The 18,738-nt window shown below is 46.9% G+C and overlaps 1 protein-coding gene across 1 annotated transcript in view; it reads left to right on the forward strand.

Annotated features, from left to right (window-relative positions):
- Window positions 1–18,738, forward strand: part of CADPS2 (calcium dependent secretion activator 2) — a 486,663-nt gene that overhangs the window by 187,835 nt on the left and 280,090 nt on the right. The window contains exon 6 of the mRNA XM_054725984.1: window positions 3,157–3,278. Coding sequence (XP_054581959.1) covers window positions 3,157–3,278 — 122 coding nt within the window. The remainder of the gene's footprint in view (window positions 1–3,156; window positions 3,279–18,738) is intronic.

Raw genomic sequence — 18,738 nt, forward strand, 5'->3', positions numbered from 1 at the left:
ATCGGTCACAGAGAGATCAGGGAAGAGAAGATGAAACAGAACAGTTTTATTTTCTGTAGTTCCATTATCAGGTTTTCCTGGGAATTGGTTTGAGACAGTTACCTAAATTAGGTTAATTTAATGGTCCATAGAATTAATTCGTGGCTGTCTTCTTTATCATTAATGATTCAGACTGGCTGTGTGTGGCTTTTTTTCTTCTCATCCTTTTGGCAATTATATCTGTAGAATTGTGTTGTTTTGTTTATGTGTATGGATTCATAACAGAAGTTACATCCTTTGGAAGTGGCAATTCTGCAGGATAAAACATCCCCTGCACAGATGGGAGTATTGTTTTGAGGGGCGGATGCGGTTTCACAAGTTGGATGTTTTAGGAGGTCCTGTTTACAGCAAATTGTAACAGAGGTGACAGAAATAGTGTCAAGCACATGCTTCCTTCCCTCTCTCGTGCACTCTGGCTGTTAAACGCATCACAGAGAGATGCAGTGCAAACAGTCTCATGCCCAACCATGAACTAAGGCCGTCAAGATTTCTAGATTTCTCTTGTGGTATACAATTCTCCTATTTCATACATTTTAAGTGACCATCCAAAATTTTTATCATTGAATTAAGAAGTCTTTAGAGTCATGGTGGTAAGTTAATTGATATGGTTATAAATTTCATTTGTCTTAGCTTCTGGTTATTTTATTTGGTTTCTAATGAGTTTCAGTATTACTAACGTAGTAAATTTGATTATTAAAAATACAGAAATTTTTTGTTTATTTTTCTTAAACAGGATTTAGTATTTTACCCCAACTTCCTTGAGTATTAGAGCAGCTATGAAAGATAATAGCTATTCTCTATTAATTCTCTTAGTCTGTTTTAAGTCCTTATTTTTATTCACATGTTGCGATGCATTTCAGTGTGAAAAAATGACAAAAAGCTTGGTTGAGGAAGGAAAGTGCTCCTGAATTTGATCTTTATTTTTCTGTGAATGGTTTCCCATATATTTTTATGAAAAAAACAAAGCAATATGCATTTGTATTTATGAACATGACACTTCTGTTATAGCAGAGCTGAAAGGAAAAACAGTTATTTTAAGATGGTTTGTTTCTTTGAGAGCTTGGTCTTAAGGTTCATTTCACAACTCAGTGAAAAGTATTATGACTTTAATCAAGTATTGAGTCATCAAATAAGTGATATAGAGGGTGTTTTGGTGAAGATTTTGGTAGCTGTATAGCATTAATGTTATTAATCTTGTGTATAGAAATACAGCATAAGGTCAGTACGGAAATGAATGTACATATATAAAAATGCCATTGAGTATCCTATCTAATAAAAGAGTAATATGCAAATTGACCATCACTCCAACACACAAGATTGCTGCCCCCATGTGGACACAAGATGGCTGCCACAAGATGGCCAGCAGGGGAGGGCAGTTGGGAGGGACCAGGCCTGCAAGGGAGAGCAGTTGTGGGCGATCAGGCCAGCAGGGGAGGACTGTTGGGAGGGACCAGGCCTGTAAGGGAGGGCAGTTGGGAGGAATCAAGCCTGCAGGGGAGGGCAGTTAGGTTTGATCAGGCCGGCAGAGGAAGGAAGTTGGGGGCGACCGGGCCTGCAGGGAAGATCAGTTGCGGGGGGACCCAGGCCTGCAGGGGAGAGCAGTTGGGGGCAATCAGGCTGGCAGGGGAGCAGTTAGGCATCAATCAGGCTGGCAAGGGAGTGGTTAGGGGGTGATCAGGCTGGCAGGCAGAAGCGGTTAGGGGCAATCAGGAAGGCAGGAAGGCGAGCAGCTGGGAGCCAGCAGTCCTGGATTGTGAGAGGGATGTCCAATGGCCCATTTAGGCCCGATCCTACCGGGCAGTCGGTCATCCTACCAGGGGTCCCAGATTGGAGAGGGTGCAGGCTGGGCTGAGGGACATACCCCATGCACTAATTCCATGCACTGGGCCTCTAGTATTTTATAAATTAAAATTTGGGAACTTAGGGAACTTCATGATTCAAGTTTGACGGGAAAAAACTGTGGCAAATCATCATATTTTATGTGTACATCTAGCAAGAATCTTTTAAGATTGGCAGCCTTTTATAAAAATACCAGAGACCCTATGCACGAAAATTCATGCAAGAGTAGGCCTTCCTTCCCCCGGCTGCCAGCACCAGCTTCCCTCTGGCACTTGGACCCAGGCTGCTTCCCTCCTCCAGCTGCCGGCAGGCATCTGGGACCCGGGCTGGCTTCCCTCGGGCCACCGCAGGCACCCGGGACCTGGGCTGCTTCCCTTCTTCAGCCAGCCGTAGGCACCCAGGACCCGGAGGAAGGAAGACCCAAATGATGTCCGGAATGACTTCCGGAATGATGTCCAGAAGACGTCTGGTCTAATTAGCATATTACCCTTTTATTATTATAGATAGAAAGCAAACTTGAAAAACAGTTTCCCTTTCCCTCAGGAATTATAGCTCCATAATGTAGTATCAGTGTCTGCACCCTTTCCCAGTGCAATGCATTAAACTAGTGTATGCCTTTAATGGGTGGAAAACTACCTTTTCCTTTGCAAGTTGGTATTAAGATGTTTAGTGGCATTATATTTTTCATTATTTTGATAATGTTATAAAATGGCCATAAAGAAAATTCTTTTATAAATACCTTGTATAATAGTTAAAATTAAATAGTTTCATTTTCTTTCATAATGTCATCTGAAATGAGTGAGTATAGAAAATTTCTGATGCTGTCACATTTTGACATCAATGAGTTGGTCTGATGGTGACAGTGTCTGCCAGTAATACATATTATAACACTTTCTGTGAAACTCAATGTATACTCCTTTTATCAAATGCACTGACTTTTCATTTGTAATTTTGCTTTACTTTAAAAAGAGTTGCTGTAATTGTTTAAGGATCTGAGTTTAAATCTCACTTGATTCACTGGGGGTTATATTTAGGGACTTAACCTTATTACTTTAATTGTTGCCAGGAGATACCTCTTCAGATGCTCAGCATGATTTTTTACCATCCCTAACATGAATAGAGGGATAGTAAGTAGAGGGATTCTTGGGAAGACAAAATTCCATTTATATTACGAGATAATTTTTTCAATTGATCTATCCAGTTGTTTATGCCACGGTCTCTCTCAATAGCTAAATGTTGTCAACTTGACATATCATTTAACATTTTTCTTACCTTTAGATTGTCATAATGGAAGTGCAAGGTTTGAAGTCAGTCGCTCCCAATCGAATTGTTTACTGCACAATGGAAGTGGAAGGAGGAGAGAAACTGCAGACAGACCAGGCGGAAGCCTCAAGGCCACAGTAAGCCAGCTGAAAACAATGTGTTTTTATTTTCCTCCCAGAGAAACAGGCTTTATATATTTGCACAGTTGTATGGTTTGACACTCTGAAATGGTTACTTGGCTTGCTTTGTTTCAACTATATTAGAGTCAGTGTGTGCCTTTCTGGATAATAATGTTACAATTAGAACTGTAGCAGAGTCCCCTGTAGTTCAAACAGAAAATCCAACATGCAAATGTGAAGGTATAGTAGGAAATAAATGTCATTTATAAAGATAGCATGTGCTGTCATTATATGTTATTTCAAAGAGAGTACTTCATCCTGTTTCAATTATTGGGATTGTAATCCAACTAGAGGCCCGATGCACAAAATTCGTGCACTCAGGGGGAGGGGCGTCCCTCAGACCCGCCTGTGCCCTCTTACAGTCTGGGAGCCCTTGGGGGATGTCTGACTGACAGCTTAGGCCCACCTCCTGTGGGCATTCGGACATCCTTAGCACTGCCGTGGAGGCGGGAGAGGCTCCTGCCACCACTGCTGTGCTCACCAGCTGTGAGCCTGGCTCAGGGCTTCTGGCTGAGCGGAGCTCCCCCTGTGGGAGCACACTGATCACCAGGGGGCAGCTCTTGCGTTGAGCATCTTCCCCCTGGTGGTCAGTGTGCGTCATAGCGACCGGTCATTCTGCCATTATACAGGATAACACTTTTATTTCTGTGTATAAGAGCTCTGCGGTGAAGGTGAGGGAGCTACCACGATTGTGCACAAGGACTTGGGATACTTTAGGGGTAGGCTTGAGACAGAGAACCTGTTAGAATTACTGTACAGGAATCAGAGAGGAAAAAGCTGTTTTTTGCTGGCTGTTTCATGTTTCAAATTCTGGGGATGAGTTTAATTAAGTTTGGAAGATGTTTAGTTTAGCTGATTTCAATATGGGAAACTTTAGTCTATGGTAGAAATAACGAGACTGGCCTGAGGAATTCAAATGAAACTTGCCTGGCCTTCATTTGTACACTAACTAACTTTAGAGATAACTTCTCTTTCTTCCCCTTAAACTTTATCCAAATTTTCTGGCAGGATTTAGGCTTTTTACTTTATTACAGAATCGATATATGTGGCCTGTTCATTCTGTTGAGGTTCTGGGTAGACACTGGTTATACCCCAAAGAGGAAGGTGATCAAGAAACTCATTTTCTTTAGGACAGGCACAGTCTAAATACTCTTCGCTTCTCACGTGGGACTTCTGCAGCCTGGATATCCCTTCCTGTATCATCTTCTCTACCGTTGATTCTTTCATCTTAGTATATCATCTTCTTCTGAAGCACAGATAGATATGGGTGGATACAGAGGGTTAAATGAAACAGGAGAGATGTGCACAGAATCTTAAGGGATTGAGCAGAAGGAAGTTGAAACGTCTCACCTAGCCTTACACACCCCTACAAGTCTGTCCCTGACCAGTCTCATTACCTCTGGGACTTCACCTTGTCCCTTTCTTCCCTGGTCCACTATTATTCGGCCACCCTGGACTTCATGCAGTTCCTCAAATGTATCAACCTATTTTCATCATTGCGCCTGCTTTCCCCTCTGGCTGGAGTCACCTTTCCTTTTATCTTTTCTGGCTGGATCCTTGGTAGCGAGAATCTTAATTTACACACCACTTCCTAAGAACAGCCCTTCCCTCTGATTAATCCAACAAGAAGCAGGTATTTTCTGGCTCATCACTTTTAAATGTTTACACAAATGTGTATCCTAGCTGTTTTGCATCGTTGTTTTCACTTGAGAAGAGGGGGTCTTGTCCTGTGTGCTTCTATATCCTAGTGCCTGTTGGCACACTCAGAATTTATTAATTCAACTGCTTGAACTTCCTTTTATGGTTATCCATAGTAAATATTTAACAGTGTGGTGTTTACTTCTGCACCATATAGAGTTGATTTACAGTGTGACAGTGAAGTGAAAGGAATGAGGATCAACAATTCGTTAAGAGGTGAACACCTCCCCAGAGGAGGCTGTGAGAGAGAGTACATGTGGAGTCAGGGAGGTGTTTGGGGTATGTTTGTTCTAAAGGTTGGCAGTTTTAGTATTGCAGTGTATATTAGCTATTCACAGAGCAGTGCAACCACAGTCCATTTTAAAACATATTTGCCACTTAAAGAGAAACTCTGTCCCCTTTACTTATCAACCTCCAATCACCCCAGCCCTAAGCAACTATTAATTGACTTTCTGTTTCTATAGATTTGCCTATTCTGTACATTTTCACATAAACATGTGGTCTTTTTGTGATTGGCCTCTTTCACTTAGTATAGTGTTTCCAAGATGTAGCCATCTGGTAGACTATATCAGGAGTTCATTTCTTTTCATGGCTGAATAGTATTGCATTATATCTGTATACCACGTTTTGTTGATCCATGCATCTAGGCCAGCAGTTTTCAACCTTTTTCTTCTCATGCACACATAAACTAATTACCAAAATTTCACAGCACACCAAAACATATATTTTTTGCCAATCTGACAAAAATAGGGATAATTTTGATTCATTCACACCAGATGGCTGTTGTATTTGGCTGTTGTCATTTTTTACTTTGACAGTCTAAGGGAAAAGAGGTCAGTGCCCCTGACTAGTCAGGCATTGCATGGTTTAAAAATTCTTTCCGCACACCTGCTGAAAATCTCTGATCTAGGCTAATGATACTTGGATAGTTTCCATCTTTTGACTACTGTGAATAATGCTGCAGATTAAACTGGGTGTACAAATATCTGTTTTAGTACTTGTTTTGAATTCTTTTCAGTGTAAAGCTAGCAGTAGAATTTCTGAATCATATAATTCTATGTTTATTTATTTATTTTGGAGGAGGTTTTCTTTATTATTATTTTTTATTGATTGAGGTGTTACACATGTGTTCTTATTCCCCTATTACCCCCCCCCCCCCACTCATTCCCTCACCCCCCTGTTGTCTGTGTCCATTGGTCAGGCTTATATGCATGCATACAAGTCCTTTGGTTGATTTCTCTCCCTTACTCCCACCCTCTGCTACCTTTCCTCTGAGGGTTGACTGTCTGATCAATGCTTCTCTGTCTCTGGATCTGTTTTTGTTCATCAGTTTCTATTGTTCATTATATTGCACAAATGAGTGAGATCTTGTGATATTTATCTTTCTCGGACTGGCTTATTTCATTTAGGCTGTATCCAAATCTTAGCTATGGTAAATTGTGCTGCTATGAACATAGGGGTGCATATATCCTTTCTGATTGGTGTTTCTAGTTTCTTGTATTTTTAAGTAACCACCAAAATGCTTTTCCTAATGGCTACACCTTACTTTCCCACCAGGATTATATATATGAGAGTCAAATTTCTTCACATTCTCATCAGTGCTTGTCATTTGAATTAAAAATATAGATAGCCAGCCCATCAGTAGACGAGTAGATAAAAAAGCTATGGTACATTTACACCATGGAATACTGTGCAGCAGTAAAAAGAAGGATCTCTTACCCTTGAGACAGCATGGAGGGACCTGGAGAGTATTATGCTAAGTGAAATAAGCCATTCAGAGAAAGACAAGTATCACAGGATCTCGCTCATATGTGGAATCTAAAGAACAAAATAAACTGATGAACAAAATAGATGCAGAGTCATGAAAACATGGAACATACTAATAAATCTCAGAGGGAAGGTGGGGGTGGGTGGGTGGGAAGAGATTAACCAAAGAACTTGTATGCATATATGCTTAACCCATGGACACAGACAATAGTGTGGTGAAGGCCTGGGCAGGGGAGGCTAGAAGAGGTCAATGGGGGAAAAAGGGTACATCTGTATAACTTTCAATAATACAGATAAATTAAAAATAGATAGATAGATAGCTATAGAGATGGACATACGGAGATTAGATATAGATTAGATAAAGATATAGATGATTTAGATATAATCTTCATCCTAATAAGGGTGAAGTGGTATCTTGTTGTGGCTTTGATTTGCATTTCCCTAATGACTAATGATGTTGAACATATTTTCACATATTGTATTAGCCATTTGTATATCTTCTTTAGAGAAATGTCTATTCAAGTGTTTTTGCCCATTTTTAAATTGAGTTGTCTTTTGGTTGTTAATTATAAGAGCTGTTTATATAACTCTAGATCAGCAATTTTCAACTAGAGTGCCACAAGAATTTTTAAACCACACAATGCCTGACTATTTAGTCAGGGGCACTAACCTCTTTTCCCTTAGATTGTCAAAGAAAAAAATGACAACAACAAAAAGAAAGGAAAAAAAAAAAGGTCATAATAATAGAGTTATTATGTAGCATAATGAGATTGTACCCGATAACATTGATTCTTGGTACTAGAATTCCTTACATACATTTTAAAAAGTCACTTTGGCCCTGGCCGTGTAACTCAGTTGGTTAGAGCCATGGTCGGCAAACTGCGGCTCGCAAGCCACATGCAGCTCTTTGGCCCCTTGAGTGTAGCTCTTCCACAAAATACCACGGCCTGGGCGAGTCTATTTTGAAGAAGTGGCGTTAGAAGAAGTTTAAGTTAAAAAAATTTGGCTCTCAAAAGAAATTTCCATCGTTGTACTGTTGATATTTGACTAATGAGTTTGCCGACTACTGGGTTAGAGCATTGTCATAATACACCAAGGTTGTGGGTTCAATGCATAGTCGGGACGTATACAAGAATCAACCAATGAATGCATTAGAAAGCAGAACACAAATTGATGTCTCTCTCTCACTCTCATTCCTCTCTGTAAACTCAATCAATCAATAAAAAAATTTTTAGAAGTCACTTTGGAGCAAAAAAAGTAGGTAATTATTATTATTTATTTTATAAATTAATCAAAATTTTACTTAATTTTGTCACATTGGCAAAAAAATGTATTTTTGGTGTGCTGCATAATTTTAGTAATTAGCTTATGTGTGCCATGAGATGGAAAAGGTTGAAAATTGCTGTTCTAGATACTTGACCTTGATCACATATATTATTTTCAAGTGTTTTATTTCATTCAGAGGATCTTTCATCTTCTTGATATATTGTCTTCTGAGTATAAAGTTTTAAAATTTTGATTAAGTCCAGTTTATCTATTTTTTCTGTGTTGCTTGTGCTTTTGTATCATATCTAAAAGTCCAGTGCCAAATCCAAGGTCACAAAGATTTATCCCTATGTTTCCTCCAAAGACTTCCATAGTTTTATCCCTTACATTTAGGTCATTGATCTATTCTAAGTTAATTTTTGTACATGATCTGATGTAAGGGTCCACCTTCCTCCTTTTGTGTGTGACTGTCAGTTGTCCCAACACCATTAAATGAAGAAACTACTTCCCCATTAAATTTTCTTGATATCCTTTTGAAATCTTAGATACATATGTTTATTTCTGCACCCTCAATTATATTCTATTGATACATATATATCTTATTCTAGTATCATATTACCTTGATTACCAGTTTTAAATCAGGACTCTGCGTCTACCAACTATGTTCTCCTTTTTAAAGGTTATCTTGGTTCAAGTATAATTCTCTTCTTTAAAAATTCATTTTGTATTTTTCAATTATAGTTGACATATAATATTATATTAGTTTCAGATGTACAGCCCAGTGATTAGACATTATATAACTTGCTAAATGATCATCCCAATAAATCTTGGACCCATCTGACACCGTACATAGTTAGTTAGAATATTATTGACCATGTTTCCTATGTTTACCTCCCCATGACTCTTCTGTAACTACCAATTTGTACTTCTTAATCCCTTTACTTTTTTCATCCATCCCTCCAACTACCCTTCCATCTAGCAACTGAAAGTTTTCTTCACCTATGAGTGTTTCTCTTCTGCTTGTTCATTTTTTATTATTATTATTCAACTTTTGGTAGATATGTATTTATTGCCATTTGATTGTTTACATTTTTTATCTTTTTTTCCCCTTTTTTTTAAAAAAAAGACCCTTCAATATTTTGTATAATTCTGGTTTGTGGTGATGAACTCCTTTAGCTTTTTCTTGTCTGGGACGCTCTTTACCTGTCCTTTGATTCTAAATGATAGCTTTGCTGGGTAGAGTAATCTTGGTCATAGGTCCTTGCTTTTCATCATTCTGAATATCTCTTGCCACTCTTTTTCTGGCCTGCAAAGTTTCTGTTGAGAAATCAGCTGACATTCATATGGGCACTCCCTTGTAGGTCTTTAACATTTTGCATTTTAATTATGATGTGTCTTGGTGTGGGGCTCTTTGGATTCATCTTGTTTGGGACTCTGTGCTTCCTGGATTTTTATGTCTATTTCCTTCACCAGGTTAGGGAAGTTTTCTGTCATTTTTTTTTTTAACCCTTTGCACTCGCTTGCTTTTTTCTCGATTCCTTTATTCTAATGCTAACCGTGTCGAGTCACACTCGACATCCGAGTGCAAAAGGTTAATAGGTTTTCCATTTCTTGCTCTCTTTCTTCTCCTTCTGATATCCTCATGATGCAAATGTTGATAGGCTTGAAGTTGTCCCAGAGGCTCCTTACACTAGCCTCATTTAAAAAAAAAAAAAAAAAAAGCCTTTTTTTTTTTTTTTTGCTTTTCTCATCATTGGTTGTTTTTTGCTTCTTTGTATTCCAAATTGCTGATTTGAATCTCAGCTTCATCTTCTCTACCATTGATTCCTTATAATTTATTCTTTATTGCAGTTAGTGTATCCTTCATTACTGACTAGTTCTTTTTTTATGGTTTCCATGTCCTTTGTTATGCTGTTAAAGTTCTCACTGAGTTTATCTTCTATTCCCCTAAGTTAATTGAGCATCCTTATAACCAGTGTTTTGAACTCTGCATCTAGTAGATTGCTTGTCTCCATTTTGTTTAGTTCTTTCTGGTGTTTTATTCTGTTCTTTCATTTTTGACATTTTTCTTTGTCTCCTGATTTTGGCAGCCTCTCTGTGTTTGTTTTTATGTATTAGCTAGAGCTGCTATGTCTCCCAGGCTTGGTTGAGTGTTCTAAGGTAGTAGATTTCCTGTAGGGTCCAGTGGCATTGCCTCTCCATTCACCTGAACTGGGCACTCCAGGTGCATCCTCTCCCTCCTTGGCCCCCTGCTGGTTTTCACAGCCAAAAAATATGGGAACTTCTCTTCCTGGCACTGGGACCCTGGCTGGGAGGCCTGGTGTGGGCCTGGGACTCCTTGCTTCTCATGTGGGACTTCTGCAGCCTGGATATCCCTTCCTATTTTTATCTACCACCTGTGGGTGTGGGACCAGCCAGTTCTGCATCTCCGGCCTTCCTGCCAGTCCTAGAGTGGCTTCTTTTTTATATCCTTAGTTGTAGGATTTCCCTTCAGCTAGATTTCAGGCAGTTCTAGGTGATGCTTGTTCTTTAATTTAGTTGTAATTTCTATGTGGTTGTCGGGGGATTTGCACAACGAATTTACCTACACCACCATCTTGACCAAAAGCGAAGAATAATTCTCTTTGGCTTCATGCTTTGCCTTTCAGACTTATGAAGGTGGTTTTCCCACTTATGTGACTCTGTTAGGTGGGTGGTTGCGCCCTGATAGCTTTGCCAGATGAGAGTTGTGCCTTTGCAGCTCTGAGTAGCTGTCCTCTGGCTTGTTGCAGCCAAGGTGTTATCCCCAAACACATGGCTTTGTTGGGCAGAGCTCTTTTCCTTTGAAGCCAAGGTGGAGACAGCCCTAGCCCCGTGTACTGTGGGCCTGGGCTGGGAGTGCAGCTTCTAAGGTGTATTGGATCACTTTCAGGGTCATTCTTAGCCTGTCTTGAATAATAAATTGTGTTCACAGCTGAATCGGTAGTGTAGTCTTATAGGTTCCAAGAAGTTTGACAGTCTTCTTTCATTTCTTCTATTTTCTTCACTTCCTACTGGGATAGTTGATTTGGTCTGTGGTTCATACTCATACTAATCTTCTTAGCAAATGGTTAGTTTGCCACACCCTAACTGTTCTCTTTGGAACATACTTTCTAGTTCTAGTTTTTTGTAATGTAGACAGGCTAAGAATCTTCAAAAATTTTATAATCTGAGTTCTTTTGCTTAACAGTTCTGTCTTTAATGTCTCTCTTCTTGCATTTTACTATCAGCCCGCAGGAAGAATCAAGCCACTCCTTCAACATTTAACAGGAATTTCCTCAGCTAAATCTCCAATTTCATGCTGGCAAGTGCAGCCTTTCACAAAACACTAGAACACAAATACAATTCAGCAAGGATTTTTACCAGTTGATACCAAGAATCACTTTTCTTCCCATTTTCAATAACACGTTTCTCCTTTCTGTCTGAGAGAGACCTCATCAAAATGACTTTTACTGTTCATATTTCTGCTAACATTCTATACATGATTATTTACATTTTCTCTAAGAAGATGAGAGGTTTCTCTAGAGCTTCTTCTTCTTCTTCTTCTTCTTCTTCTTCTTATTCTTCTTCTTCTTCTTCTTCTTATTATTATTATTATATTATGTGACTAACATATAACATTGTGTAAGTTTAAGGTGTATAATGTGTAGGTTTGATACATTTATATACAGGGTGTCCCCCCAAAATGTATACACACTTTGAATAAGTATAAAGGCAGTGTTCATCAAAATACATTTCATTTTCAAAATGTAATAGAAAAGTCTCTTTATTGCAATATTGGCTTTTTTTTTTTTTTTTTTTTTTTTTTTTTAATTTCTTTATTGATTAAGGTGTCACATATTTGTCCTCATCCCCCCATTCCCATCCCACCCCTCTCCCCACGCATGCCCCAATCCCCTGTTGAACTTAACCGTTGGATAGGCTTATATGCATGCATACAGGTCCTTTGGTTGAACTCTCCCCCTCCCCCCCACCCTCCCCCTACCCTCCCCTATCCTCCCTCTGAGGCCCGATAGTCCGATCGATGCCTCCTTGCTTCTGGTTCTGTTCTTGTTCCTCAGTCTATGTTGTTCATCATTTCCCCTAGATGAGCGAGATCATATGTCACTAGATATATACTAATAAGCACTGAATGTGAGACGAGCAATAATAGTTATGCTGACAGGCAAATGAATCAGTCTGTAGCGAGCTTCCCCCTGGACCAACAGTTCTTTTGAGACTCAATTTCAATGTCCAGTAGTTCCTTATGTGTACATGTCAGCACTGACCCCCCAGCTCTGGATGGTGGACAAATGGTGGTAACGGAGGTCCGACTCCCTCTGGTTTGGTCTCGGCCGAACCCAGGGGCACGGCGTCACCCGGACTAAGGGGCACGTGGCCTCACCCATACCCAAGGGGCGCGTGGTCTCACCCGGGCCTGGGACCCAGCCTCACCCGGATGGATCCAGGGGCACACGGCCTCACCCGGACCCAGGCTCTGGCTTCACCCAGACCCAGGGACACTTGGCCTCTCCCAGACCCAGGGCCACTTGGGCTCACCCGGGCCTAGGTGCACGAGGCCTCATCTGGATCCAGGGACACATGGTCGCACCCGGACCCAGGGACGCTTGGCCTCTCCCAGACCAGGGCCACTTGGGCTCACCCGGACCTAGGTGCATGAGGCCTCATCTGGATCCAGGGACACATGGTCGCACCCGGACCCAGGGACGCTTGGCCTCTCCCAGACCCAGGGCCACTTGGGCTCACCCGGGCCTAGGTGCACGAGGCCTCATCTGGATCCAGGGACACATGGTCTCACCCGGACCCAGGGACGCTTGGCCTCTCACAGACCCAGGGCCACTTGGGCTCACCCGGGCCTAGGTGCACGAGGCCTCATCCGGATCCAGGGACACATGGTCGCACCCGGACCCAGGGACGCTTGGCCTCTCCCAGACCCAGGGCCACTTGGGCTCACCCGGGCCTAGGTGCACGAGGCCTCATCTGGATCCAGGAACACATGGTCTCACCCGGACCCAGGGACGCTTGGCCTCTCCCAGACCCAGGGCCACTTGGGCTCACCCGGACCTAGGTTCACGAGGCCTCATCTGGATCCAGGGACACATGGTCGCACCCGGACCCAGGGACGCTTGGCCTCTCCCAGACCCAGGGCCACTTGGGCTCACCCGGATCTAGGTGCACGAGGCCTCATCTGGATCCAGGGACACATGGTCGCACCCGGACCCAGGGACGCTTGGCCTCTCCCAGACCCAGGGCCACTTGGGCTCACCCGGGCCTAGGTGCACGAGGCCTCACCCGGATCCAGGGACACATGGTCTCACCCGGACACAGGGACGCTTGGCCTCTCCCAGACCCAGGGCCACTTGGGCTCACCCGGACCTAGGTGCACGAGGCCTCACCCGGATCCAGGGACACATGGTCGCACCCGGACCCAGGGACGCTTGGCCTCTCCCAGACCCAGGGCCACTTGGGCTCACCCGGACCTAGGTGCACGAGGCCTCATCCGGATCCAGGGACACATGGTCGCACCCGGACCCAGGGACGCTTGGCCTCTCCCAGACCCAGGGCCACTTGGGCTCACCCGGGCCTAGGTGCACGAGGCCTCATCCGGATCCAGGGACACATGGTCTCACCCGGACCCAGGGACGCTTGGCCTCTCCCAGACCCAGGGCCACTTGGGCTCACCCGGGCCTAGGTGCACGAGGCCTCACCCGGATCCAGGGACACATGGTCTCACCCAGACACAGGGACGCTTGGCCTCTCCTAGACCCAGGGCCACTTGGGCTCACCCGGGCCTAGGTGCACGAGGCCTCACCCGGATCCAGGGACACATGGTCTCACCCGGACCCAGGGACACTTGGCCTCTCCCAGACCCAGGGCCACTTGGGCTCACCCGGGCCTAGGTGCACGAGGCCTCATCCGGATCCAGGGACACATGGTCTCACCCGGACCCAGGGACGCTTGGCCTCTCCCAGACCCAGGGCCACTTGGGCTCACCCGGGCCTAGGTGCACGAGGCCTCACCCGGATCCAGGGACACATGGTCTCACCCGGACCCAGGGACGCTTGGCCTCTCCCAGACCCAGGGCCACTTGGGCTCACCCGGGCCTAGGTGCACGAGGCCTCATCCGGATCCAGGGACGCATGGTCTCACCCGGACCCAGGGACGCTTGGCCTCTCCCAGACCCAGGGCCACTTGGGCTCACCCGGACCTAGGTGCACGAGGCCTCATCTGGATCCAGGGACACATGGTCGCACCCGGACCCAGGGACGCTTGGCCTCTCCCAGACCCAGGGCCACTTGGGCTCACCCGGGCCTAGGTGCACGAGGCCTCACCCGGATCCAGGGACACATGGTCTCACCCGGACCCAGGGACGCTTGGCCTCTCCCAGACCCAGGGCCACTTGGGCTCACCCGGGCCTAGGTGCACGAGGCCTCACCCGGATCCAGGGACACATGGTCTCACCCGGACACAGGGACGCTTGGCCTCTCCCAGACCCAGGGCCACTTGGGCTCACCCGGACCTAGGTGCACGAGGCCTCATCTGGATCCAGGGACACATGGTCGCACCCGGACCCAGGGACGCTTGGCCTCTCCCAGACCCAGGGCCACTTGGGCTCACCCGGACCTAGGTGCACGAGGCCTCATCCGGGTCCAGGGACACATGGTCGCACCCGGACCCAGGGACGCTTGGCCTCTCCCAGACCCAGGGCCACTTGGGCTCCCCCGGGCCTAGGTGCACGAGGCCTCATCTGGATCCAGGGACACATGGTCTCACCCGGACCCAGGGACGCTTGGCCTCTCCCAGACCCAGGGCCACTTGGGCTCACCCGGGCCTAGGTGCACGAGGCCTCATCCGGATCCAGGGACGCATGGTCTCACCCGTACCCAGGGACGCTTGGCCTCTCCCAGACCCAGGGCCACTTGGGCTCACCCGGGCCTAGGTGCACGAGGCCTCACCCGGATCCAGGGACACATGGTCTCACCTGGACCCAGGGGCGCTTGGTCTTTTCCAGACCCAGGGGCACGTGGCCTCACCCGGGCCTAGGTGCTCGAGGCCTCACCCGGATCCAGGGACACATGGTCTCACCCGGACCCAGGGACGCTTGGCCTCTCCCAGACCCAGGGCCACTTGGGCTCACCCGGACCTAGGTGCACGAGGCCTCATCTGGATCCAGGGACACATGGTCTCACCTGGACCCAGGGACGATTGGCCTCTCCCAGACCCAGGGCCACTTGGGCTCACCCGGGCCTAGGTGCACGAGGCCTCACCCGTATCCAGGGACACATGGTCTCACCCGGACCCAGGGACGCTTGGCCTCTCCCAGACCCAGGGCCACTTGGGCTCACCCGGGCCTAGGTGCACGAGGCCTCACCCGGATCCAGGGACACATGGTCTCACCCGGACCCAGGGACGCTTGGCCTCTCCCAGACCCAGGGCCACTTGGGCTCACCCGGGCCTAGGTTCACGAGGCCTCACCCGATCCAGGGACACATGGTCTCACCTGGACCCAGGGATGTTTGGCCTCTCCCAGACCCAGGGCCACTTGGGCTCACCCGGGCCTAGATGCGCGAGGCCTCACCTGGATCTATGGACCCCTGGCCTCACTCGGACCCAGGGGAGCGCGGCCTCCCCCAGACCCAGGGGCGCTTGGCACCTCCGCAAGAGTCCCGCCTCTCCCCGCAGGCATCTGGGTCTCCCAAGGGTCCCCGGAAGCTGGATTTCAGTGTGATGGAGAGCTAATCTCCCCTAGGTTTGGAACAAAAGCCCCTTTCCCCCGCCACCAACCAGACCCACGCGCCTCCACACCTCATCCCCTCCGATTTCGCTGGTTTCCTCTTCCCTCTTAGCTATAAATCTACCATTCAGCCATCTCTCCTGTAGTTCTGGATGGCAGAGGCTCTGTCCTCCATTCGTGCCCCTGAAATTGCTGTGCGCGGTGGAGTTCGCAGTTCCTTTGTTTAACTTAGCCGCCTTCTTGATTCTCCTCTGTCAAAATGGCTTAAAAGGCTTGAATGTAAGATTAGAACTCCTAAGAATCCTCCAAATCGGTGTTGGCGGCCTCCGGGGCCTCGAGGATCTCACTGCGCAGTTCGGCCAGGTCGGTGGCGCGAATGCGCCCCTCCTGCAGAAAGATGGTCTCTTCCTTCACAGAGAGCCGCTGCGCCGAGTCCGCGGCCGCCGCCACAGCAGCTGCTGCGGCGCCCACGAGCCCATGGCCCCGGCTGCGGTGCTGACTGAGAGGAGCAGCCGCCCGGTCTGGGGAGACGCGAGCAGCAGTCGCCACCCTCACTAGTCCATGTTCCAGTTGTATTTCCGAAACTGCCATGTGAGGCAACACATCAGCCTTCACCTCCGCCGTCATCTTTTTCGAATTCCCCATTTTGTTCTTCTTAATCCCTTGAATTCAGTCAACTCTACTGAGGTCTAGTGGCGCCGGGAGGTGCACGGAGAGGGCGCCCGGGCCTCCGTCCGGTGTGTGGGGCGCGCGGCCCGCGGAACCAGGCGCGCGGGGGCCTCGCGGCGGGGATGGGCGCTGGGCGGCCGCCGGGCTCCGGGCGCCGCTGCCGCCGCGGCGTCCCCAGTGCCCCGGGCCGGGCGGCCTGCGGGGGCGGCGCAGTTGTGAAACTGAGTGAGTATCTACAGTTAAGTCTTGATTGTTGTTGGTGTCACTAGGAGGAATTGTCCTCCAGGCCAATTGTCCATGAGGACCCTCTTTGTCTATATAGGAAGAGTTGCTGTGCAGGAGACATGAGGCTCCTTGTCTGTGTCCCTCTGTATTCCTTGCAAACACCTCTGAGAGAAACACGCCCTGGAGTTTCGCCCGCTGCCTGGAACTGGGTTTCAATGTAGTTGGAACTGGGTCTCAGCGCAGTCTGGCGCCTTTGTCTCCTTCCCAACAGGGCCATTCAGTGGCGCAGGCAACAGTCCCTCCTCTGCGCGCCCTCCCGTGTGCGCCTCTGGAGCCGCCGCTCCTCTGTGCCTCTGCCCCACAGGCCAAATTCATTCCCCCAGCATGTGCCTGGCTTCCCAGGGTTTCGCCCGGAACTGGGGTTCAGTGCAGTCGGAACTGGGGTTCAGCACGGTCCGGAGCCCTTGTCTCCTTCCCGCTAGGGCAGTTCAGTGGCGCAGGCAACAGTCCGTCCTTTGCGCCCCTTCCTGCGCGCGCCTCTGGAGCTCTGCCTTCCGCCGCTCCTCTGTGCCTGCGCCCCACAGCCCAGATTCATTCCCCCAGCCTGCGCCTGGCTTCCCAGGGTTTCGCCCGGAACGGGGTTCAGTGCAGTCGGAGCCGGCGCTCAGCGCAATCCGGAGCCTTTATCTCCTTCCTGCCAGTGAACGCCGGCCAGGCCGTCAGCCGCCCCTTCCTCTCCAGCTCCATCCTCCCCGCAGGCGCGCGTGCTCGTGTCTCCGTCCGTTTCTCCATACCTCAGGCTTTTGCGGCTCCCCCGACTGTCCCCGTGGCCTTCTCCTTCTCCCCAGCTGTGGGCATTTCAGTCCGCCAGCTTTCCTGTGGTTCTGGACGATGACCGTTCTGACCTCTAGTTGTATTTTTGAAATTGTTGTGCCCGGCTGCGGGTTAGGTGTTTAACCTATGGCGCCATCTTGGTTTCTCCCCTATTGGCTTTTTTTGGCAAGCACCTCAAAATTCTTCCAGCCTATACCCAACCCAGTTCCAAAGCCACTTCCACAGTTTTAGGTGTTTGTTACAGCAGCAGCACACTTCTCAGTTCTGGCTGCTACAATAAAAATGGCATAGACTATAGTGATTAAACAATGAATATTTATTTCTTATAGTTCTGGAGGCTGGAGATCTGAGATCTGGGTCCAGCATCTTCAGTTTCTTTTTTTAAAAAATATATTTTTATTGATTTCAGAGGAAGAGAGAGGGAGAGAGAGAGATAGAAACATCAATGATGAGAAAGAATCATTGATCGCCGCCTTCTGTACGCCTCACACTGGGGATCAAGTCCACAACCCGGGCATGTGCCCTGACCAGGATTCGAACCTTGACCTCCTGGTTCATAGGCCAACACTCAACTACTGGCTGGGAGCATCTTCAGGATCTTGATGAGGGCGCTCTTCCGGATTTTCAGACGGCTGCCTTCCTGTCTTGCAGTGCCTCACAGTGTATAGAAACAGAGCTGTCTTTTCATTCCTTATCAGGACACCAATCCCACCAGGGGGGCTTTATCCCCATGACCTCACCCAAACTTAATTACTCCAAATAGCATCACACTGAGGACTAGAGACTCAACATATGAATTTGGGGGAGAGGGCCACAAACTCGTGCCCTAAGAGTCTCAATGTCATGATATTTTCTACAGAATCTGTTTGAAAAGTTTTATGGAGATATAATTGATGTAGCATAAAATTCTTCCATTGCAATTCAGGTGAGTTTTAGTAAATGTATACGCTTGTGCCTCTATCATTACAGTGCAGTTGTAAAACATACCACTTCAGAAGCTCCCTCATGCCCCTTTGCGTCTGTTCTTACTCCCACTCCTGGCTCCAGGGAACACTCGTGCTTTCACACTCTGCAATTTTATTTTTCCTGGACGTTTTATATAAATGAAATCGTGTAAGTCTTTTGAATTTGGCTTTTTTAGCTTAGCATAATTTCTACAAAATATTTTATTTAATTGACTAGAGGCCCGGTGCATGAAAATTCATG

Source organism: Eptesicus fuscus, chromosome 14 (genome assembly GCF_027574615.1).
Source record: "Eptesicus fuscus isolate TK198812 chromosome 14, DD_ASM_mEF_20220401, whole genome shotgun sequence".
Lineage (NCBI taxonomy): Eukaryota > Metazoa > Chordata > Mammalia > Chiroptera > Vespertilionidae > Eptesicus > Eptesicus fuscus.